We start from the raw sequence: 24,867 nt of genomic DNA on the forward strand, positions 1-24,867 counted from the left end.
GCTACCGCATGTTCTCGTCAAACTGTCAACAGAGTAGCTAGAAAGCAAAAAAATATGCATGATAAATCGCATGGCCAGGAATCAGATTTGTATGTGGCTTGAAATATCCCATTCCATGTGCTTTTGGGCTGTTCAGACTGCAGGAGTTTTTCATATTTATTTTTCTCTCTATTGTGTTATTGACTGTACGTTTGTTTATGCCATGTGTAACTCTGTGTTGTCGCTTGTGTCGCACTGCTTTGCTTTCTTGGCCAGGTCCCAGTTGTAAATGAGAACTCGTTCTCAACTGACCTACCTGGTTAAATAAAGGTGGATTTTTTTTTTTTTAACTGCAGGAAAAATGTGTGTGCCAAAAATTGGATTTGAGTCACTTCAAACTGCCAGTGTGAACAAGGTTTTAGTGACCGAATAAAGCTGAAAACCATAACCTTAGACTTAACACACTACATTTTCTTGTTTTACAGGTTTCCCCATTCTTTTCTCAGATGTCCACAATGACCACTAAGGTCCTGCATGCTCCTCCCACACCTAGCCCTGCCTCTTCGTGATTGAACAGCTGCTGACTGACCAGAGAGGTGATATATGTCTGTGTGGCCATGACTTAAAGACGTCATCAATCAAAATGGAGAAAAAGAAAATGTGCCCCCGTCTGCTGGACTACCTGGTGGTGGTCGGAGCCAGGTGAGGACTTTGTAGGGATGGTTGGGAGATAACAGTCCAATCCCAAACTGATTCCTACTACCTCACATTATATTGTTAGGCCTTTGTTTTTGTGATTTTTGCATATTTTTTTAATACAATACTGTTTCTATGCCAATTCTCCCTCCATCCTACCTTCCAGGCAGCCCAGCACTGATACCGGGTCCCAGACCCCCCAGCTCCTTCGTCGCTACCCGCTGGAGGACCACCCGGACTTCCCCCTGTCCCCAGATGTGGTCTTCTTCTGTCAGCCTGAGGGATGCCAGAGCATCCGGCAGCGCCGGGTCAGCCTGCGTGACGACGCCTCCTTCGTCTTCGCACTCACTGATAAAGACTCGGGCATCACGCGCTACGGCATCTGCGTCAACTTCTACCGCTCCTTCCAGCGTGGGGGGCACCGCCGTGACAAGGCAGGTAGTGGTGGAACGGCGGCACAGACAGCGGAAGCGACCAGCGAGGGTTCCGATGGCAGCAGTGGCTGCCCCACTGCCTCCACCTTGCCGACACCTGCCAGTGCCGACACAACAGCCACGTCCACGCCAGGCACGGAGCCGGGACCGCCCGGTGGTGAGCCAAATGCCGGCAGGTCCCCTCGGCACAAACGCAGCACTGCCAAAATGGTCAATCGGAACCGCGACAGCACGCTGACCTCGCTGTGCATGATCAGCCACTACCCCTTCTTCTCCACCTTTAGGGAGTGCCTGTACATCCTCAAGAGAATGGTGGACTGCTGCAGCCACAGGTTGACCCAGCGCGCCGGCCTGCCACGCGGAACTCAGAGGTTAGACCTATGCATAGTGCCAGGCTTATCAAACAATGCATCCCCCTGGTTTCCATAATTTCTTTCAGGAGATTCAGTTGAGTAAAATCACAACGTTGCTAAAACTACCCAGACTAGAACACTTCCAACCGTAGGCCTATGCCTACCAAAAATGTGATTCTAAGGTATGTGGTCAATCGTTTTTTATTTGGGCTGTTTTTATTTTAAACCACCCAGCTCAGTTGCAACCACAAGTGGTTGTCTACCTCTTTTTGAAAGCAAGAAAAGATGAGTTTAGTATTAGTCGTAAGCACTTATTTTGGAAGATTTGTTTGCAAAACCTTCTAAATTCCTATGTTTATAAATCCAGAGCTGATATTTGGGATCTGGTCACAGTATGATACATTTTAAATCCATATCAACATCCAGATCAACAGATTCAGTCTGATCGGGTTGTAATATACACAGCCCAAAACAACATTTTTATTTGAGTATTTGACTGATTATTTTTATTAAAAAAACAGTCAACCAAATTGTATTTGGAAGTATTCATTAAAACAATTATTATGCGTGGGAATGTATTTGTGTTTTTTCAAATACATTCCAATACGCAACTACTTGTTTTTTTTAAATAAAAGTTATTGTTTTGAAATCCAGGAATTAGTTGAAATTGAGTTAATGAATTGGGAATAAAAACCTATTGAAAATACGGTAATTGACAATGTACCAATTTCTTATGGCCTTTCAACCCCCACTCATGACATTTGATGGAATAGCCTCACTCATTACATTTTTAAACAACACTATGGTCTCCCTTCAATTCTTGGATGGAGTGTCAGTGAGTCAGCATGGCCTTGCCTTGTCCCCTATTGTGGGGTCTCCTAACAAAAGCTGTAGGAAATGCATGCTTCCCCTGCTCTCGAAGACACACATACACACTGGCACATGGCCTATCATGCTGCTATCAGCTGGTGTTCATGCAAGGCAATTGATGAAAATCCGAGAACATTGTGTGCGTGCACCTTTACGCACACAGGATATGAGACATTCCCATGCAAAAGCATTTCGGTTTACATTCAATAAGCAAAATGTTAATGTTATTATAGAACACAAGTTCTATTATGTTTCCTTAGAGATTATATTGAAAATAAGGCTGCAATTGGAACTTATTATTTTAATAATTTTAACTTATTTATTTGCTCTAGGCAGCCTGTCTTGTTTGAGCAGTGTGGAGAAGAGCGTTGCGGTGAAACACTATTAGACATTTATTTATTTTAGATCCACTGGTGCTCCCATAATAAAACCCCAGGTAGTACTGCAAAATATTAAGTCGTATATGCGTCCAAATTGGTGAGCACTTTAGAGCCCTGGCTGTGCTGGCTTACATGACACTGTGTCAGTCTACTGCGTTGCAGGTTGCTGCTGCAACACACACACACACACATACACACAGGCGCACAGACACACACGCACATACAAACGCTCACACAGTCACACTTCCACACTCCTTTAAGTCTATGACATGCACCAATACACCCCCCCCCCCCCCCCACACACACACACACATACACACACACACACACACACAGTGCTCGGCTGACAGATTGAGGTCTCTGACTGCCTTCAGGGAGTAGCTGCAATGGGCGGTGGCCCAGGGCGAGCTCTGACGAGCTAATGATTAATCTCCCTCCTTCGCCAACAGATGCCAGGCAACTGCAAAGAGGGTTTAATGCCGCCAGGTTGTGTGTAAGGGTGTGTACGTTCAGAGTTGGAGGGCTGTCGACATATCGGCGGCCTATATCGGCATGTTTGCTCATTACACAATGACAACTTACAGTAGAATGCACAGGGAATGGTGCTTTGTCTGTAAATGTAGTTATAAGGTTTTGATGATGTAGCGCTTGCCCAATATTAGAATAATTTATGTAAACAGGTGGAGTTGTGGTACGGTTTGATTGGGTGAATTATCTCCCAGGATGTGCTTACTTTTATCACCTGTTGAGAAATATGATTGTGATATGATTTGTTGACTGTCTCCTGTCAGGGACACCATTTCCCTCTCCATCTGTATCTAAACTGTCTGTTGTTAGTTTGTTGACTGACTTGTCATTCTCCCTTCAGGGACACCATGTGGCGCGTGTTCACGGGGGCCCTGTTGGTTGAGGAGAAGGGCAGCCAGCTGCTGGCTGACCTGCGGGAGATCGAGTCCTGGGTCTACCGCCTCCTGCGCTCCCCGGTGCCCGTGGCGGGCCAACGGCGCGTAGATGTGGAAGTGCTGCCCCACGAGATGCAGCCGTCACTCACCTTTGCCCTGCCCGACAACTCTCGCTTCTCCATGGTGGACTTTCCCCTGCACCTGCCCCTGGAGTTGCTGGGTGTGGATGCCTGCCTCATGGTGCTCAGCTGCATCCTGCTGGAGCACAAGGTTAGGGGAAAGGGCTGACGTTTTGAAAGGAGTTTACCCTGAGAACTACTTTGTAGCTGTGTTTGAGAGCTTCAAATCTGCAACTGAGCAGACTGATCTACAAATCATAATAAGTAGTTATTTAGGATACAAAGTGATTTGTCGATCAGTCAGTTGGTGTAGTCGGTGATCAGAGACTCAGAATCATTTATTTTCTCAAACAGCTTTGGGCGTGTTCAACATTGCAGCCGACTTTAAAGGCAAGTCAAGACTGACTGATCTACAAATGACCTTGCATCATAAATAAGTACTCAATATTATTTGTGAATAAGTCAGTCACAATTAACCCATGATATATCAAGGTTTTGATACTCTTGAACACGGCCTCTGCCTTTAAATATGGCTATTGCCCAGTCACAAATCAACCCATTGCCTTCTAGGTGTGTCAGTGGAATGAGTACTGTTGTGTGTTCCTGCCCTCAACAGCTATATGTTAGGGATGTGAACGATGGACAATTTTGCTTAATGTTTAAACTGCCATTTTTTCCCCGTTAACTATCTTTTTTTAAATCATAAAGTTCGATGTCAATTCACAATGCAGAATAATATTCCCATTACGTATGTAGTAGTAGACAAGTATGGGAAGAAAGTTGGCGCGGCCAAATGCAAGCTACTGTTCAACTCTATTCAGGTAGGATGCAATTATGTACGTTTTTTTTATTTTTTGTATTTATAATACTTTTTTTAGCATTATCATTACTGTATATCATTGTTATTGTAATGCATATTTATCTAAACTAGTTCTTTAAATATGCAAAACGTTTTTATTTTTTATTTTATACTGTTGAGACATTTTCATTGGCTGAATTAAGTTCGATCTGTCTTTTTAATTGTGTGCTCTGTATTTCGTTTAAGATGCGTTCAAAGTAGGCCTATTGTAAAATAAATATAGTTAGCCTATTGCTGTCATTAGTTGGGTACGGTAGGCACTAGCCTTTCTTGGTGAATGCAGCAATACAGGCTGTTCAAAACTTTCATTCTGAGTAATTATTTTGGCCAAATTTAAATTCCAACTGTAATGTTTGCTCCAATATACTATCCTGCTCGTATTTTCCATATAAAAGTTTAACTTACTTTTGATACTGTATTGCACTAATGAAGTTTAGGAACTTTTGTGAAGGTTTGTTGTGGCTATTAGCCTGCTATACTGCAGGCCAATGATATGAAGGCAGTGCGCACCGATGCTCTAATTGACTCCAACAGTTGAATTTGTGAGGAAGAATGTTTTAGGCCTACCAGAGTTACTCCTATAATCATACAATACAATGCTTATCTTTATAAAAAAAAAATGTAATAGAAAATTAACGAATTAGCCACATACCTTTTGAATCACATTTGTGGTAGGGATAAGGCCTGCTGAATCACATTTTTGGTAGGGATAGGCCTGCTGAATCACATTTTTGGTAGGGATAGCCCTGCTGAATCACATTTGTGGTAGGGATAGGCCTTCTGAATCACATTTTTGGTAGAGATAGGCCTGCTGAATCACAGTTTTGGTAGGGATAGGCCTGCCGTTTGAAGTGTTCTGGTCTGGGTAGTTTTAGGATAGTTTTAGCAACGTTGTGATTTTACTCAACTGAATCTCTTAGGCAAATGCAGCTACAAGCAAGGACTAAGAGCGCATCATTTAGAATGAGTGACTGGGTCGTGTCCATAGATATAGAACAAAAAGACTTAGCGACTGGGTCGTGTCTCGGATAACCTAACCGATAGATTGAAAGGCCAGCTGGCCGTAGATGTCGATACTAGGCCTATATTTTCACTGAGGGATGAAATAGTAGCCTATGAATACATTTATCAAAATACATTTACATTTTTTTTTATTTAATCAGTAACCTGTTATATAGAGAAGCAATTGTGCACTCGAGGTTGTGCAAAATGACTCTTTTTTTAGCATGGCTGTGCTGATCTACGGTACTCTGATCCGCCTCATATGTATGGCCGCAGCACAGCCGTGCAAAAAAAGCTGTTTAGCACGCCCTCTTGTTTACAATTTCTTTAATCTCGATCTCTCGCTGGGGATAGGCCTAAGCTTCTCTTACTTTGTTATAAAATCCAAAGTTTGGACACCTACTCAGTCAAGGGTTTTTATTTTAGCTATTTTCTACATTGTAGAATAATAGTGGTCATAAACTATGAAATAACACATGGAATCACATTGTAGAATAATAGTGAAGACATCACAACTATGAAATTATTTTGAACCAGCTTCACTTGGAATGCTTTTCCAAATGTCTTGAAGGAGTTCCCACAAATACTGAGCACTTGTTTGCTGCTTTTCCTTCACTCTGCGGTCCAACTCATCCCAAACCATCTCAGTTGGGTTGAGGTCGGGTGATTGTGGAGGCCAGGTCATCTGATGCAGCACTCTTCACACTCCTTCTTGGTTAAATAGCCCTTACACAGCCTGGAGATGTATTGGATTGTTGTCCTGTTGAAAAACAAATGATAGTCCCACTAGGCGTATTTCTTCAGAATGCTGTGGTAGCCATGCTGGTTAAGAGTGCCTTGATTTCTAAATAAATCATTGACAGTGTCACCAGCAAAGCACCCTCACATCACATGCTTCACTGTGGGAACTACACATGTGGAGATCACCCGTTCACGTACTCTGCATCTCTTCTTCTTATTGGTGACCTTTTAGTAGTGGTTTCTTTGCAGCAATTCGACCATGACGGCCTGATTCCACTCTCCTCTGAACAGTTGATGTTCAGATGTCTGTTACTTGAACTCTGTGAAGCATTTATTTGGGTCAATTTCCGCAACGCGTTGAAGCGCGAGGCTAAACGTCTCTGCTGTCTTGCATCGTGCTCATCTCATCTGCTTATTGTAAGGTAATCTCGCTAAGTCTCCCTTAAAGTGAATCCTTCCTATTAGGCAAAACACAGATCTACAGTACCAGTCAAACGTTTGGACACACCAACTCATTCCAGGGTTTTTCTTTATTTTTACTATTTTCTACTTTGTAGAATAATAGTGGAGACATCAAAACTATGAAACAACACACATGGAATCATGTAGTAACCAAAAAACTGTTTAACAAATAAAAAAAACTCTTGGCATTCTCAACCAGCTTCATGAGGTAGTCACCTGGAATGCATTTCAATTAACAGGTGTGTCTTGATAAGTAATATATATATTGATTTATCACTTTTGGTTACTATGTGATTCCATATGTACAGTTGATGTCGGAAGTTTACATACACCTTAGCCAAATACATTTAAACTCAGTTTTTCACAATTCTTGACATTTGATCCTAGTAAAAATTGTCTTCGGTCAGTTAGGATCACCACTTTATTTTAAGAATGTGAAATGTCAGCATAATAGTAGAGAGAATGATTTATTTCAGCTTTTATTGCTTGCATCACATTCCCAGTGGGTCAGAAGTTTAGATACGCTCAATTAGTATTTGGTAGCATTGCCTTTAAATTGTTTATCTTGGGTCAAACGTTTCGGGTAACCTTCCACAAGTTTCCCACAATAAGTTGGGTGAATTTTGGCCCATTCCTCCTGACAGAGCTGGTGTAACTAAGTCAGGTTTGTAGGCCTCCTTGCTCGCGCACACTTTTTCAGTTCTGCCCACACATTTTCTATGGGATTGAGGTCAGGGCTTTGTGATGGCCAATACCTTGACTTTGTTGTCCTTAAGCCATTTTTCCACAAGTATGCTTGGGGTCATTGTCCATTTGGAAGATCCATTTGAGAACAAGTTTTAACTTCCTGACAGATGTCTTAAGATGTTGCTTCAATATATCCACATAATTTTCCTAGCTCATGATGCCATCTATTTTGTGAAGTGCACCAAGCCCCTCCTGCAGCAAAGCACCCACACAACGTGATGCTGCCACCCCCATGCTTCACGGTTGGGATGGTGTTCTTCAGCTTGCAAGCCTCCCCCTTTTTCCTCCAAACATAACGATGGTCATTATGGCCAAACAGTTCTATTTTTGTTTCATCAGACCAGAGGACATTTCTCCAAAAAGTATGATCTTTGTCTCCATATGCAGTTGCAAACCGTAGTCTGGCTTTTTATGGCGGTTTTGGAGCAGTGGCTTCTTCCTTGCTGAGCGGCCTTTCAGGTTAAGTCGATATAGGACTCGTTTTACAGTTGATATAGATACTTTTGTACCGGTTTCGTCCAGCATCTTCACAAGGTCCTTTACTGTTGTTCTGGGATTGATTTGCACTTATCGCACTAAAGTACATTCATCTCTAGGAGACAGAAAGTCTCCTTCCTGAGCGGTATTGCGGCTGTGTGGTCCCATGGTGTTTATACTTGCGTACTATTGTTTGTACAGATGATCGTGGTACCTTCAGGCGTTTTGTAAATTGCTCCCAAGGATGAACCAGACTTGTGGAGGTCCACAATTTTTTTCTGAGGTCTTGATTTATTTTGTTTTCCCGTGATGTCAAGCAAAGAGGCACTGAGTTTGAAGGTAGGCCTTAAAGTACATCCACAGGTTCACCTCCAATTGACTCAAATGATGTCAATTAGCCTATTAGAAGCTTCTGTAAACTTCTGACTTAAACTGTATGTATGTATGTATAAATATCATACAGTGGACGCCTTGGCCTATTCATGCAAGGCCCTGGTGCATTTAGTGCTCAAATTTGAATCTTCAGGGTCACTTGTCCGGCGGAATATTTTCCCAACGGACCGCAGTCAAATACCCTTGAAAGCGTCTCGGCTACGGCATGTTTGTTTGTCTGTAAGGGTACACTATGGAACTGTCAATCAAATAATCTTAAACTGCCTGTGTGCAGCCTGCCTGCCTGCAATCTGTGCGCAAACCACTCTCCTAAAAAAGTACTTTTATAGGTTGTTAAATAATGTGAATTGCCAAGACATTTAGTAGAAAGAGAACACATTTTCATCTAGGAATCGACTCCTAAGATCCAGTATCCTTGGAACGAAGGAGGCTGATTAGTTGGCATAGTTTCAAGAACACAAACACTCGCATCTTTCATAGTTAGCTAGAGAGGGACAGAGAGGGAGAGGAGGGGCACAGTATTGGCAGGTCGGCTACCAACCAGACTGTCAGATCTGTGCACTAGGCCTGTCTATCAGCAGTCAACGCTGTATCTCGCTATGGAACGCTGTATTTCGTAATTTCTTAGCTTGCAATGTCTCGCAACTTCAGTAAAGCAGGGCCTATCATTAATGAATAGGCTAGGATATTCTACATGCAACAGACTGAACACACACTCGCATCATTAACAAAATACCAGGCGAGCCAGCTGCACTGTGATTTTAATTTTGTAGAAAAAATCAAGAAAAATATAAATAATTATATTGCCGTTAGGGTTTTTTCTTTACGTTAAGGATCCCAATATTGTTTAAATATTTAAACGTTCTCACCCCTATTATATGTCCAACTCTTGATATTGATTTAAATGGCCAACTCAAAAATGTTGTTCACAATCTCACTGGATTATTGAAGACATAGTCCCACACTACCCATATACTGATTTTATATATAGCAGGTGTATTTAATTCTATAATATATATATATATATATATATTTTTTTACCTTTAACTAGGCAAGTCAGTTAAGAACAAATTCTTATTTTCAATGACGGCCTAGGAACAGTAGGTTAACTGCCTGTTCAGGGGCAGAACGACAGATTTGTACCTTGTCAGCTCGGATTCAACTCTTAACCTACAAGGTGCGGAGCCTGCTGTTTTTTCTGTTCTACCTGATATTTAATTGCACCGACCTGGTGTCCCAGGTCTAAATCAGTGTCTGATTAGAGGGGAACAATGGGGGGGGGGGAAAGCAGTGGAACTGGCTTCCAGGTCCAGAGGTCCAGGATATATTGTATACTACTCTATACTCTAAACTGTGTCAGGTTACCCTTGAAGCACCTCCTTTCGCTGTTCAAGCTTTAACATGTCACTGTTGTATATTGAAAACAGCATATTTTGGTCTGTATGTGGCTGTTGAATCAACTAGTCAATGCAACATCTCTTATTGTGAAGGAATAAAACTAGGATGGTCATTGAATGTAATTGAGTATCTTGTATGGAACAAGCTGCACGTGATCACCTATGGCCAACAGTCTTATGAAGTATCAATTTACAATTGAGATGTTTAAATGCACTTCAAATAGTTTGTTTTGATTTGTGTCTTCCAGGTGGTCCTCCAGTCGCGGGACTACAATGCCCTGACCATGAGTGTCATGGCGTTTGTAGCCATGATCTACCCCCTGGAGTACATGTTCCCTGTCATTCCCCTACTGCCCACCTGTATGGCCTCCGCTGAACAGGTACGTCAATCAAACCAATGACTGCAGTACTGGTAATTGTAGTACTATTAGGGAGAACAAATAGAGGGCTTTTTAATAGCTGGAACCAGAGTTTAAAAAAAATATATATATTTTTAAGGGATACACTTCTGCACAATGTTGTATTTTGGGGGGGAATTCCTGCACCCTAATTGATTGCCTTTGAACGTTTCACAATTTTTATATGATTCGATTTGCCAATTTTATCATCCATTGCTTTTTTTGTGATTTGTGATTGTTGCTGTTGAAGAAGAGATTAGTCCCTGTATTATGTTGGGAGTTGTACCTGGGATTTGAATGCATGCCTAGTGGAGTTCTAGCCCACTAGCTTTAGTCTATGGTGTGAGGCTCCTCCTATTGGAGCTATTCTTGCTTGTGTGCTGATTTTGATTTTGTCTGATCGTGACGTCATACAATGTTCTTTCTACTCTCCTTTGTAGCTTCTCCTTGCCCCCACCCCTTACATCATAGGTGTGCCTGCCAGCTTCTTCCTCTACAAATCCGATTTCAAAATGCCCGACGACATTTGGCTCGTGGACCTGGACTGTAACAAGGTAAGTGCCCCAAAATGGAGGTGCGCTTCAGTATCCCTGCCACGGTCTGCAGATCTATGCTATTCGTTCGCAGGTCTATGCTATTCGTTCGCAGGTCTATGCTATTCGTTCGCAGGTCTATGCTATTCGTTCGCAGGTCTATGCTATTCGTTTGCAGGTCTATTTGAGTTCCATACGGCATTCTCTCTGATTGGGAGACGAGTCTAGACACTTGCTTGAGATGTATTTATTTTCACTGCTAAATCCCATTTGGGGTTCAGTTCTCTCATTGCGACCGTTATTGTGTTAGGCTAGATATTGACTTTATGCAGGAGGGAAAAACCTAGCTCTTGTCATCCTCATTTCAAACCTGTGCAGAAACTGACTTCAACATAAAAGTCCTCCCACTCTGTGAGACAGAGAGCATCCAGTGCTAAAACACACACCCACAGCCCAGACTGTATTTCTAGGGGCAAACTCCTTCCCTTTCATCTACTCTTTAGTAGGTAATGGTGACTGATGTATGCTTTGAACATTTGAAGGGGTATTTGTGTACACTTGTGAAGTAGTGTACTTGTGTGTAGTGTACATGGTTGTTTTGCAAAAATGTTACAATTGAAGCATGCTTTGTTGCTCATCAGGTCAAAGCACCCACCAATGCAGAGCACCTACCCCCTCTTCCCGAGCCAGAATCCACAGAACTCAAGAAACACCTGAAACAGGTAAATATAGCCTGTCGCAACATACCCGATAGCACTATTTTCAGTGGTCGTTCACGACGCATGTATGTTAGCACTGCCGACAGTTAACTCTGTTTATATCAACCCTTGTTTTATTACATAACATAAGAAAACCTGCAATATTACCATATGTGTTAACTATTTGTTTTCAAGTGATCAACTTCTCTTCTTTCAGTTTTAGATATGTTTCAAAAGAGGTTTGATGAATTGCTCCAGGCACATCGGTGTCCTTGTTCTCTCACCGTGTTGTATGTACTAACTATGCATATAGCGTGGGAGCATTGTTGAGTTAAGCGTTGCAATGTCCTAATGAAAACAAGTTTTTGTTGTTTTTCTCTCTCTTTTCTTTGCATGCGCTAGCTCTTGGAGGTAAAAGCAGATACTGAGGTCTTACTCCCTGAGACCTCAGTAACAGCTGTAGCAGTAGAACTAACCAAATCCTCTAAGCCCAAATAACAATATGTAGATTAGAAGCTGGTTCTGATTCATAAACCTCTCTTTCACATGTTGTGAAATGCCAATCAAACATTCCACTGTAGTACCACATCAGTTTAGTAGCATTGTAACTAAAACCACCTTGAATTATCAGTGAACATCTAGTAACCCCCGCCTATCATTAGCATATTTTGCCAGTAACTATTCCTACCCAACATTGTCATCGTCTGTTTTTCGAGTTTATTTGATTTTAAAGAGCATATTAAGCACAAGATGCTTTATGAAGAAAAGTTCAATGAAAAGAAAAACAAAATGTATAAAATCCGCCAAATGTCACATTTGAACGTTCGAGGCATAATTCATCATCACCGTTAAAATGCATCACAACTCGTCACCAAATGTCATTCAGTTGTTGTTTTTCAACATCCAAACCCACTAACCCCAATTTGAATCCCTAATCATACCTCATCATGTTGAAAATCCCTGCATATCATAGTTTGTTGATATGCTTTGAATCAGAATCAGTGCAGTATTTGTGTGTGATACACTTGGCCCTATCCCAGAGTGTGCGTGCGATTGATTTAAGATAGACCTGTGTGTTGGCAGAGCCAAAAATCGGATATGGCAACATGCCATTTGAGTGAAAAGATATGGGTAAAGGTGAGTTTTCATAGGTTCTATTGATTTGAGGATTAAAGCAGTCCTCAGCTCTCCAAAACAGTAACAAACAAGTGGTAGCTGGTAGGTCCTTGCAGTCCCGCACAGAGAATGGGTTAGTATGCACTGAGTGTATAGAACATCAACATTCTAATATTGAGTTGCACCCTCTTTTGCCCTCAGAACAGCTTCGATTCATTGGGGCATGGACTCTACAAGGTGTCGAAAGCGTTCCACAGGGATGCTGGGCCATGTTGACTCCAATGCTTCCCACAGTTGTGTCAGGTTGGCTGGTTGTCGTTTGGGTGGTGGACCATTTGTGGAAAAACCTAGTAGCTTTACAGCTCTTGACACACAAACCTGTGCGCCTGGCACCTACTACCATACCCTGTTCAAAGACTCTTAAATCTTTTATCTCGCCCATTCACCCTCTGAATGGCACACATACACAATCCATGTCTCAATTGTCTCAATGCTTAAAAATGATTCTTTAACCTGTCTCCTCCCCTTCATCTACACTGATTTCAAGTGGATTTAACAAGTGACATCAATAAAGGATCATAGTTTTCACCTGGATTCACCTGGTCAGTCCACAGTTGAAGTTGGAAGTTTACATACACTTAGGTTGGTGTCATTAAAACTCGTTTTTCAACCACTCCACAAATTTCTTGTTAACAAACTATAGTTTTGGCAAGTCGGTTAGGACATCTATTTTGTGCATGACACAAGTATTTTTTCTAACAATTATTTACTGACCTTTTATTTCACATTCACTGTGTCACAATTCCAGTGGGTCAGAAGTTTACATACATTATGTTGACTGTGCCTTTAAACAGATTGGAAAATGATGCCATGGCTTCTGACAGGATAATTGACATCATTTGAGTCAATTGGAGGTGTACCTTTGGATGTATTTCAAGGCCTACCTTCAAACTCAGTTCCTCTTTGCTTGACATCACAGGGAAATCAAAAGAAATCAGCCAAGACCTCAGAAAAAAATTGTAGACCTCCACAAGTCTGGTTCATCCTTGTGAGCAATTTCCAAATGCCTGAGGGTACCACGTTCATCTGTACAAACAATAGTACGCAAGTATAAACACCATGGGACCGCGCAGCAGTCATACCGCTCAGGAAGGAGGCGTTCTGTCTCCTAGTGATGAACGTACTTTAGTGCGATAAGTGCAAATCAATCCTAGAACAACAGCAAAGGACCTTGTGAAGATGCTGGACGAAACCGGTACAAAAGTATCTATGTCCACAGTAAAACAAGTTCTATATCGACATAACCTGAAAGGATGCTAAGCAAGGAAGAAGACACTGCTCCAAAACCACCATTGTCCCCATGTGCAAAATGTCCTCTGGTCTGATGAAACAAAAATAGAACTGTTTGGCCATAATAACCATGGTTTTCTTGGAGGAAAAAGGGGGAGGCTTGCAAGCCGACGAACACCATCCCAACCGTGAAGCACAGGGGTGGCCGTATCATGTTATCGGGGCGCTTTGCTGCAGGAGGGACTGGTGCACTTCACAAAGTAGATGGCTTCATAATGTGGATATATTGGATATATTGAAGCAACATCTCAAGACATCAGTCAGGAAGTTAAAGCTTGGTTGCAAATGGGTCTACCAAATGGACAATGATCTCAAGCAAGCATACTTCGAAAGTTGTGGCAAAATGGCTTAAGGACAACAAAGTCAAGGTATTGGACTCACAAAGCTCTGACCTCAATCCTATAGAAAGTTTGTGGGCAGAACTGAAAAAGCATATGCGAGCAAGGAGGCCTACAAAGCTGACTTAGTTACACCAGCTCTGTCAGGAGGAATGGGCCAACATTTACCCAACTTTTTGTAGGAAGCTTGTGGAAGGCTACCCAAAACGTTTGACCCAAGTTAAACAATTTAAAGGCAATGCTACCAAATACTAATTGAGTGTATGTAAGCTTCTGAACCACTGGGAATGTGATGAAAGACATAAAAGCTTAAATAAATAATTCTCTCTGCTATTATTCTGACATTTCAAGTTCTTAAAATAAAGTGGTGATCCTAACTGACCTAAGACAGGGAGTTTTTACTATGATTAAATGTCAGGAATTGTGAAACTGAGTTTAAATGTAGTTGGCTAAGGTGTATGTAAACTTCTGACTTCGACTGTATGTCATGGAAAGAGCAGGTGTTTGTAATATTTTTTACACTCATTGTATGTCAGCATCTCACAGGTTAAGAGAGGGGATCATTTGAGTTGGGGGGTGTATGGACAGTAAACAAAGAGCCAAAAGGTTTTTAATTATTTTTCGTTATTGTCAAGAGATCTGCTCCCTTCTGTGTCTAAGTATCACCTCTCCATTGTAGCCACCGGTTATCCTCCCAGTTGGTAACCATTGATAGCCTCTTCAGGCTAACCGTGGCTAACTTGTGTTGGGTGTGGTATGGTGCATTACTATTCCTTTTTGTGTGTTGTTTTGTCTCACTCATGTTTGTTTGTGTGTCTCTGTCATGGTTTGATCTCTGTAAATGTGTTTGTTCTCTTTCACTCATGCACCACCTCTTCTCTCTCTACTTTTCTACTTCATTTTTTTTTCTTGTTCTTTGGCTATGTCCCAATTCTTTAAATCGGCACCTTTCCTTTTCTCCCTTCTTTGGCAACCATTTAGCTGAAAGGACTGTATGTGAAAGCAACATGGAGGCATCTCCTTCTCCCCACTAGCCCACTTATTGGCTAGTCCAGGTTTCCACGTTGCTTTCCAGCACCCCGTCCTTTCAGCAGTTTTGTAGTCAGGCTTGAGAGGAGATTAGGAAAGGAATCCATTTAAAGGGAATTGGACACACAGCCTCCAATCTTGACCTTTTTTTGTCATGTGTCGTTTAAATTCTGCTCAGCAATTGGTCAGCTCAGCCTTTTCATGTGATCCTCTTCCTGGCATCTCTCTTGTCCCCCTCCCTCCTCCCTTTCCCTTCCCTAGTGTCTGGTTAGGTTGACCGTGATCACCCAAAAGCAGATCTTCTCCTCTGACAATAAGGTTCCTAATTTCTCCTTCTGCGGAATGTGCCATGCTCCTTGCACGGATATTCTTCCTCACCAAACTTCAATATTTTTGTTGTTGCTTGTTATTATTTTTTCTGAAGTGTCATACACTATAGTTGAGATGTTGTAACAGACTGGTGGCATAGAGAGATTTCGTAATGGGTCATTTTTGAAGACCCACTACTGGCTGCTTAGTTTTGGCTTGAGCATGCTGGAATGTATGCACATCTATCTTTTCATCAGTGAGTGTTCCTGTAAGCAAACGCAGTATTTTTGCTCTAACACATAGGTTGCGTCCAGGACTGACCTAGCCATCAAACGATCCACTGTGCTAACATCGTGCAAAACCCTGAATGAGTCTGCAGAAATCCCAGAGTGCTAGTGAATTCCCCCTGCTGTTACTTCTTCCCCCGACCTCTCCCAAATGACGCTCCCATTTCAGGCATCTGCAGAAACATGCACTCTTCAGATTCATTTGCTGGGAAACGGGCTTCCTCATTTTGTCCCGCACTCTCACCTGTCAGCTTATAACGGTCACATTGTGAGTCCTCCTAGCTTAGTCCTTGTGTTTTATGAATGTTTTATTCTCAAATGAGAATTTACATCAATCAGACAAAAAATTATGAAGCAGCACTACATAAAAAAATAAACGAAATACTAAATTAAAAAGTATTAACAAAAAAAGGGGTAACCAAAAATAATCAATTATAATAGTTGGGACTCATTTTTATCCAATTTTGAGGTCGCCGGACCCCTGTACTCCTCTCTTGCACCGTTTTGAACCCCAAACAGACTTTTCCACACTGGTCCTAGTGAGACCATTCTGTTGCCCCACCCTTCAGCTGATGCCTGAGGTGAGAGTGCACCCTAGTGGGGCCGAGTGACCCCGTCATCTCTCCACGACAGTGTGTTGATTAAAACCTTCCTCACCCCTACCCGCTCCAGGCCCTGGCCAGCATGAGTCTCAACACCCAACCCATTCTGAACCTGGAGAAGTTCCAGGAGGGCCAGGAGTTACCCCTGCTCCCACCCGGCCAGAACAAGGCGTCGCCCTCCTCCACCGAGTTCAACCCCCTCATCTACGGCAACGACGTGGACTCTGTGGATGTGGCCACCAGGCAAGGCTTAACAAAGTTTCTCTATCCTTTTTTAAGTAGATCTCATATTATCCATGCAAGGCAATGTGTGGGGTTGGTTGAATTTCAATTCTTACACTCCATTTGATTTAGTCCCTGAATACTGTAGATATTTTATAGATATGAAGAGCTATTTGCATATGCGCAATTTATGGATTGACCCCTGTTCCCACTTGAATTCTTAAAATCTGAAGTGCGTGCGGGGTCCTGCAAAATTAAGGCAGTTATACATTTGAAAAACGTTCCAGTATATTCATAACCGATTTCATAACATTGTGTGCCCTCAGGCCTCTACTCCACTACCCCATATCTATAACACAAAATCAATGTGTACATGTGTGTATAGTGCCTATGCGTGTGTCTATGTTTGTGTTGCTTCACAGTCCCCTCTGTTCCATAAGGTGTATTTTATCGTTTTTTAAATCAAATTTTACTGCTTCCATGAGTTACTTGATGTGGATTAGAGTTCCATGTAGTCCTGGTTGCCTCCCATAGTCTGTTCTGGACATGGGGACTGGGAAGAGACCTCTGGTGGCATGTCTTGTGGGGTATGTATGGATGTCTGAGCTGTGTGCCAGTAGTTCAAACAGACAGCTCGGTGCATTCAACATGTGTTGAACATAGTGATGAAGCCAATCTCTCCTCCACTTTGACCCAGGAAAGATTGACATGCATATTATTGTTAGCTCTCTGTATACATCCAAGGGCCAGCCGTGCTGCCCTGTTCTGAGCCAATTGCAATTTTCCTAAGTACCTCTTTGTGGCACCTGACCACATGACTGAACAGTAGGCCAGGTGCCTTTTGATAGTGCTGTTAAGAATGCAAAGCAGCGCTTTATTCTCCCGATCCGAGCAACTGTTGTATCAATGTTGTATATGACTCAACAGTCATAATGTCATGTGAAACAATGTTTCATTTGAGCCGCATACCAATAACCAATGTCTCTCGTACGTAAATTTGACAAACAAGAAAGCTTTTTGAATTTAAACACAACTATTTGAAGCGTTAACACACCCAACTTTCCTTCTTTCTCCAACAGGGTTGCCATGGTGCGGTTCTTCAACTCCCCCAACGTGCTCCAGGGTTTCCAGATGCACACACGCACGCTGCGCCTTTTTCCCCGGCCTGTGGTGGCTTTCCAGGCCACGTCCTTCCTGGCCTCGCGGCCCCGCCGCTCAGGCTTCGCTGAGAAGCTGTCGCACACCCAGGCTGTGGAGTACTACGGCGAGTGGGCTCTCAACCCCACCAACCTGGCCTTTCAGAGGATCCACAACAGTAAGTCCCTTACCCTAGCCTACACACCTGCTGTACTGCATATACCCTGCACTGACTGACAATTGGTGTGTTTGTGTTTGGAGCTGACACGAACCATACTCCTGCTAGCTTGGGATATTTATAGTGTGAAGTGAAGTGTAGCCCTTTACACTCGTACCAATATACGAGTTGAAAACGGCAGATTTGTGCACTAATTGTCTAAATTGGAACATAGTGGCTGTGCAGTAACATGCTATACATGAAGCTCTGGCTCTGCACTTCACAGCGTTGTATGGGTTTTGACTGACAGACGTTCTGAACTTGAGCACCAAGCGACTAGAAGTTGCCCCCATCCCTCCTGGTAATTGGGCAACTTTAGCACATTTTTTGTTGTCTGAGTGAGGGAGATGGTGTAACTTTAAGATGACTCGATGTATTTTGGAAGATGAGACATTGAGGATTATAATAAATCCCGCTTTGATGTCATAAAAGTAAGCCAAACAGTCCAAATGTGCACTTAACATTTCCAAATTCTAAAACTTATCATCTACGGTGTCAATGTTTATGGTCACTATGTTTGATGGACAGTTACACGATTACATGGCGTCATACCCTGGGTTGTTTCTGATCAGAATGAGCCTATGTTTGTTTATTGTGTATTGTGTAAAGGGCTACTGTTCAGGTTTTTCAGATGACTGCCTTGCCTGGTTCACCAATTACTTTGCAGACAGAGTTCAGTGTGTCAAATCGGAGGGCATGCTGTCCGGTCCTCTGGCAGTCTCTATGGGGGTGCCACAGGGTTCAATTCTCGGGCCGACTCTTTTCTCTGTATATATCAATGATGTTGCTCTTGCTGCGGGCGATTCCCTGATCCACCTCTACGCAGACGACACCATTCTATATACTTCCGGCCCGTCCTTGGACACTGTGCTATCTAACCTCCAAACGAGCTTCAATGCCATACAACACTCCTTCCGTGGCCTCCAACTGCTCTTAAACGCTAGTAAAACCAAATGCATGCTTTTCAACCGTTCGCTGCCTGCACCCGCACGCCTGACCAGCATCACCACCCTGGATGGTTCCGACCTTGAATATGTGGACATCTATAAGTACCTAGGTGTCTGGCTAGACTGTAAACTCTCCTTCCAGACTCATATCAAACATCTCCAATCGAAAATCAAATCAAGAGTCGGCTTTCTATTCCGCAACAAAGCCTCCTTCACTCACGCCGCCAAACTTACCCTAGTAAAACTGACTATCCTACTGATCCTTGACTTTGGCGATGTCATCTACAAAATTGCTTCCAACACTCTACTCAGCAAACTGGATGCAGTTTATCACAGTGCCATCCGTTTTGTCACTAAAGCACCTTCGCTACATATTCGTCGCCAGACCCACTGGCTCCAGGTCATCTACAAGTCCATGCTAGGTAAAGCTCCGCCTTATCTCAGTTCACTGGTCACGATGGCAACACCCATCCGTAGCACGCGCTCCAGCAGGTGTATCTCACTGATCATCCCTAAAGCCAACACCTCATTTGGACGCCTTTCGTTCCAGTACTCTGCTGCCTGTGACTGGAACGAATTGCAAAAATCGCTGAAGTTGGAGACTTTTATCTCCCTCACCAACTTCAAACATCTGCTATCTGAGCAGCTAACCGATCGCTGCAGCTGTACATAGTCTTGGTAAATAGCCCACCCATTTTTACCTACCTCATCCCCATACTGTTTTTATTTATTTACTTTTCTGCTCTTTTGCACACCAATATCTCTACCTGTACATGACCATCTGATCATGTATCACTCCAGTGTTAATCTGCAAAATTGTAATTATTCGCCTGTTATGTATATCCATTTCATATTTCTTCTCTAAGAAACATTTCAATTTAGCCCTATCCATATAGGCCAATTTCCACATGTGTAAAGGGTTACGTAAAAAGTTAATTATGCTATCAATTATTGCACTTTCCTTAGGTCAAATGGGAATATACACTCAGTTGTACAAAATATTAGGAACACCTGCCTAATATTGAGTTGCACTCCCTTTTGCCCTCAGAACAACCTCAATTCGTCGGGGCATGGACTCTACAAGGTGTTCAAGCGTTCCACAGGGATGCTGGCCCATGTTGACTCGAATGCTTCCCACAGTTGTTGGGTGGTGGACCATCCTTGATACACACAGGAAACTATTGAGCATCAAAAACCCAGCAGCTTTGCAGTTGTTGCCACAAACCGGTGTGCCTGCCACCTACTACCATGCCCCGTTCAAAGGCACTTAAATATTTTGTCTTGTCCGCTCGCTCTCTGAATGGCGCACATACACAATCCATGTCTCAATTGTCTCAAGGCTTAAAAATCCTTCTTTAATTAACCTGTCTCCTCCACTTCATCTGCACTGATTTGAAGTGGATGTAACAGGTGACATCTATAAGGGATCATAGCTTTCACCTGGATTCAACTGGTCAGTCTGTCATGGAAAGAACAGGTGTTCCTAATGTTTTGTGCACTCTGGTATATTTCTCTGAGCAATACAGGAAGTTTGAAGATTTCGTAGTGTTTCTGAGCGTACCTCTGTGTTCTGCAGACGTGTATGACCCATCTTTGATCGGAGACAAGGGCAAGTGGTACGCCCACCAGCTGCAGCCGGTGTTCTACCGCGTGTACGACGGCAGCTCCCAGCTGGCCGAGGCCATGAGCGGACCCCTAGAGGATGAGGCTAATGACTCGGACCCCACAGACGACAGGTAAAAAAAACACTGACCCCTCCACGTTTGGAAGGCATAACGATTATTTGATTACTACTGTGATAACATAATTGACAAAATGTTAAATGAAATGATTGTTTCAGTGCCAGGTACTGCCAAAGGTCTAAAAGCAATTTTGCAATGTGGAAAGCATGTTAGTGAGCCATTTAGCATATAAAAACTAGATCTGAAGGGAGGTCCTTTCCTGTGTCTGATCTGTGAGTTCTCTGTGTGTGTGTGTGCAAGTGCGGCCGACGGAGACAATGCAGAAGCAGCGGCATGGCAGGCTATAGAATGTTGATAGACAACACATTAGCCACTAGATGGCAAACTCTAAACATTAACTGGTAGATTCTCTAGTTGGCTCAATAGTTAGCTTGCTAGTCTTGCTAGACATGATGTATAATATCAGTTGAGGTTCATTTGAGTCTGAGATAAAGGTTTAGCTAGCGTTTTTTGGTTAGCCTTCTGTAGACGTGTAAGGTGTCACCAAGATGGCGTCCAGGGTAATGCCACTCTGTTTTGTTTCTGTGGCAGCGACAGCGAGGCTGGCTACGACGACTCCAGCTCTTCCTACTCGTCACTTGGAGACTTGGTGAACGAAATGATCAAATGTGACATCCAAGGGGACACGCCAAGTAAGTTTCTGTGCTATTTCACCAAGGCTGCATTTACATAGGAAACCAAATTCAAATATTTTGCCTAATTATTGGCAGAAGAGCTGATCTGAATCAGTGAAATTCATGAACAAAAGATCAGAATTGATCTGCCTGTGTAATTGCAGCCCAAGAACCACCCATCTTACACATACTTACTGTTATGACAAAATAAACGGTCAATTCCCCCTTATTATAATAACTGACAGTTGTTTTCATCTTGGAAAAATGGCAACCTAAAATGATCAATTCCTTTCAGATAGTCACTAGCTAAACATTTTATTTTGTGACCCTTTGGCCATCAATAGCAACTAATATCTGTCTTCTGGTGTCGTAGACCTGGATCCCCCTACCCACGCTGCACTGGGAGATGCCAGCGAAGTGGAGTTCCAGGACTTCCAGGAGTTCAAGGGAGAGGGTCCCCTCCCTCAAGAGAAGGCACTGCCCGAGGGGGGCGATGGACCTCCTGAACCTTCTGATGGACAAGCCCTCCGCTCGAGCTCCAGCACAACCGCCAGCTCCAGCCCCAGCACAATCATCCAGGGAGTCAACAATGTCAGTGAACCGCTCAATTTACACCAGTATAAAATGATGCAGTTAACACTGTTTTTAACAACTGACATTTTTGGCGAGTGACGTTTGAAATCGTTCATAACTCTTGACCATGAGAACACAATAATTATATATTTTCTTGAGTTGTTTTCCTTCCTTTATAAAGTGGCAATTTAAGTGTATTTAGTATCAACCTTTAGTAACCATTTGATGTTCATTGTGTCCAGGAGCAGGCAGAACCAGTGGAAATGGAGGCGTTGGCCAGTGCAGCTCTACAGAACCCTGTCCCGGGATTGGGCGTTCCGCCCTTCTCCAGACCTCCTCCAGACGCTGCCCCTGTGGGACCAGCCAATAAGAAGGGAGAGTACGACAACCCCTACTTTGAGCCTCAGTATGGCTTCCCTGCTGAGGAGGACCCTGAGGCAGAAGACCAAGAGGAGATGTACACGCCCCGGTTCAACCAGAACCTCAACGGCAACAAGTATGTTACAACACCCCTACGCCATAACACTGTACACACAAACAAGCATCATAAGCCACACATTCTGAAAACCGTAGTTTAAAAAAACAAAACAGTGATGTATACATCTCTTAAACATACACACCTAATTAAGTCTCTCCGCTTCAAAATTCTGCATCTATGATATGCCTCTGGTATAGCAGTCGAAAAACTACGCTAACAAAACATGACACTCCCTCCGGACCTCTAACACATGTTCTGCTCCACAGAGCCCAACGCCTCCTGAGGCCCAGCAGCCTAAAGCTGCCCGGAGAGTCGGACGGAGAGGGCGACTCCCGCAACAGTTCTCCAAATTCCACAATCTCCAACAACAGCAGCGATGGCTTTGGGGGCCTCATGTCCTTTGCTAGTGAGTCTCCTCAACCAGGGCCTATTTTAGTTGTATGATAATCACAGACCTGAAAGGGCTGGATTGGTGACAGATACACTTTGTCCTCCAAAACACTGAAGGGGGACATGTGTAAGGGTTACTCAGCGGGTAATACTGGTTGCTGGTCTTCTCAACCAGGAAGACAACCAGAAATGTACAGTTTACAACCAGAAATTTACAATATTTGCTAGGTAGGGATTGAAATGGAACTTGACGTTAGGCTGCAAGTCATCATGGGTATACTATAGGATGGTGAGACATGGTCAAATGTTGGTTTCTTTGTGAGACTTCATCGGTCATCAGCGACTCTCTCTCCATCACTGCAGGTAATCTGTACAAGAACCACGGCACCAGCTTCAGCCTCTCCAACCTGTCTGTACCCAATAAGGGGGGGCTGAGGGAGAAGGCCGCTGGGGCTGGGCCCTTCCCCAATCTCAAAGGTACATTACTAAATGGAGCCCGTTTCCCTGTTTTGTCCACCTTTCATGTTATCTTCACTCACCCTTCTTTTTTTCCCTTTTTTTGACCTTTTATCCATCTCATCTCCTTCTCAATTTCACTCTCTGTGGCTGTGTTCCCCTCTTATCTGTTTTCTGTACAATTGTTGTGCCCTACAGCAGATTGCGGTCAGGTTTGTCAGTTGAAGGCAGTAGAGGCAGGCTGTCTACTAAAACCTTGCCCTTTCTAAGTTCAAATGATTTTCATACAGCTCTTGCAGTGGTTACAAAGTATAAATGTTTTTGTTTTGTCATGGGCATTAAAAATAATAATATTTGGAGTGCAAATATCACCAGAGTGCACATTTCTACAATATTGTATACACCGTATCATGACAAGACACATTGAGCATAAGCTATTCCCATGTGAAGTCATCTTAATCATTTAAAGTAACTGTCCAGTGTTTCCAGATTTCTTTGAAATATTACCTATAATTAATTATAATATTTTTAATTCTAATTTTCTATTTAAGTATGTTCAAAAGTAGCTTTTCTGTGTTTGAATTATGTGGGCATACCCCAACAACAGAATGGTGTCAGCATATACCAGTCATTTAAAACCGCTGATTGGCCAGCTCAGCCTATGAGCCAACATGATGTCATATTCTATGAGGAAATGGCAAGCATTTTTGAAAAACGAAGTGTTTTTTTCTCCAATTTATGCTTTGGCCACAAATACAAGTATGGGATGAGTTAATATTATTTGCTTATGAGTTAACAACATATATTTTATTTTAAAAGTAAGATTTTCTCTTGACGTTTAGGCCTACTTTCAATGGTGTGGAGAAGGAAGGAGAGTAGAGATGACCATAATGTGTAACTCTGACTGACATGTTGAACTTCGTTAATTTCTTCTTCAGAAGCTGCTGCTTTGTTTGCACTAAGTAGAGTAGCCAGGAGTAGTATTGACAGTATGTCAAGTAAGCATTCAGTGCTCATGCTGAAATGTCTGTTAAGCCAGTTTAGGCTACACAGTATGGCATTTATGCAACTTTATATTGTAGATTTTTACCTTCTTTCCATTTGCCTTTCCCCTCTAATTCTTAAATTTTTATTTTACAAAAATATAGAATATTTTAATTTTGACGTAGAGGTCGACATTGAGGAAGGTTTGTAGAAATCTTTATTTTTATTATATATTTGTATCTTTTTTTTGAATGAAGACTTTCATTCTACATTTGTATTTGTCCCCCTCTGGACTGCCATGTTGATGTATGGCATTAGGTGGATATTGAGGACGTGACAAAAGTTCAAATTTTCTCTCAAGCACCCCGTTTTCTATGTTCCCAATTTGTGAGAGATAAAAAAGAAATGCATGTGTTAAACACAATAGCCCCACACTGTGTTTGACAGCTGCCATAGCAAACCAACGTTTGTTTCTTTTTTCCTTTGATGGTGATTTGTTTTGAATTGACTGTTCAGATGACAGCCCGACTAGTAGCCCAGACAGTCCGGGTATGTTATTGTCTGGTGTGGTAGTTTGTTTTGCCCTACAACTAGCTCCATCTTTGACCCTTATTCGATCCTACCTACCGGAGTCCA

General features: G+C 42.7%; 1 protein-coding gene across 24 annotated transcripts in view; it reads left to right on the forward strand.

Annotated features, from left to right (window-relative positions):
- Positions 1 to 24,867, forward strand: part of LOC109885065 (MAP kinase-activating death domain protein) — an 86,830-nt gene that overhangs the window by 26,259 nt on the left and 35,704 nt on the right. For 12 of the 24 annotated variants that reach the window (XR_004206046.1, XM_031808487.1, XM_031808497.1 and 9 more), the window contains exons 2-16: positions 465 to 681; positions 842 to 1,480; positions 3,581 to 3,884; positions 10,060 to 10,191; positions 10,650 to 10,763; positions 11,384 to 11,464; positions 15,535 to 15,591; positions 16,542 to 16,714; positions 17,773 to 18,008; positions 20,571 to 20,730; positions 21,265 to 21,368; positions 21,724 to 21,941; positions 22,166 to 22,419; positions 22,668 to 22,807; positions 23,155 to 23,268. Coding sequence is in view for 23 of the 24 variants with exons in the window: in XM_031808487.1 (XP_031664347.1) it covers positions 623 to 681; positions 842 to 1,480; positions 3,581 to 3,884; positions 10,060 to 10,191; positions 10,650 to 10,763; positions 11,384 to 11,464; positions 15,535 to 15,591; positions 16,542 to 16,714; positions 17,773 to 18,008; positions 20,571 to 20,730; positions 21,265 to 21,368; positions 21,724 to 21,941; positions 22,166 to 22,419; positions 22,668 to 22,807; positions 23,155 to 23,268 (2,785 nt within the window). In the remaining variant the exon portion in view is untranslated. Of the gene's footprint in view, positions 1 to 464; positions 682 to 841; positions 1,481 to 3,580; positions 3,885 to 10,059; positions 10,192 to 10,649; positions 10,764 to 11,383; positions 11,465 to 11,842; positions 11,852 to 15,534; positions 15,592 to 16,541; positions 16,715 to 17,772; positions 18,009 to 20,570; positions 20,731 to 21,264; positions 21,369 to 21,723; positions 21,942 to 22,165; positions 22,420 to 22,667; positions 22,808 to 23,154; positions 23,269 to 24,867 lie in introns of all 24 variants that reach the window. The other 12 variants (XM_031808553.1, XM_031808561.1, XM_031808571.1 and 9 more) reach the window with 5 other exon arrangements.

Source organism: Oncorhynchus kisutch, linkage group LG3, assembly GCF_002021735.2.
Source record: "Oncorhynchus kisutch isolate 150728-3 linkage group LG3, Okis_V2, whole genome shotgun sequence".
In the NCBI taxonomy this organism is placed as follows: Eukaryota; Metazoa; Chordata; class Actinopteri; order Salmoniformes; family Salmonidae; genus Oncorhynchus; species Oncorhynchus kisutch.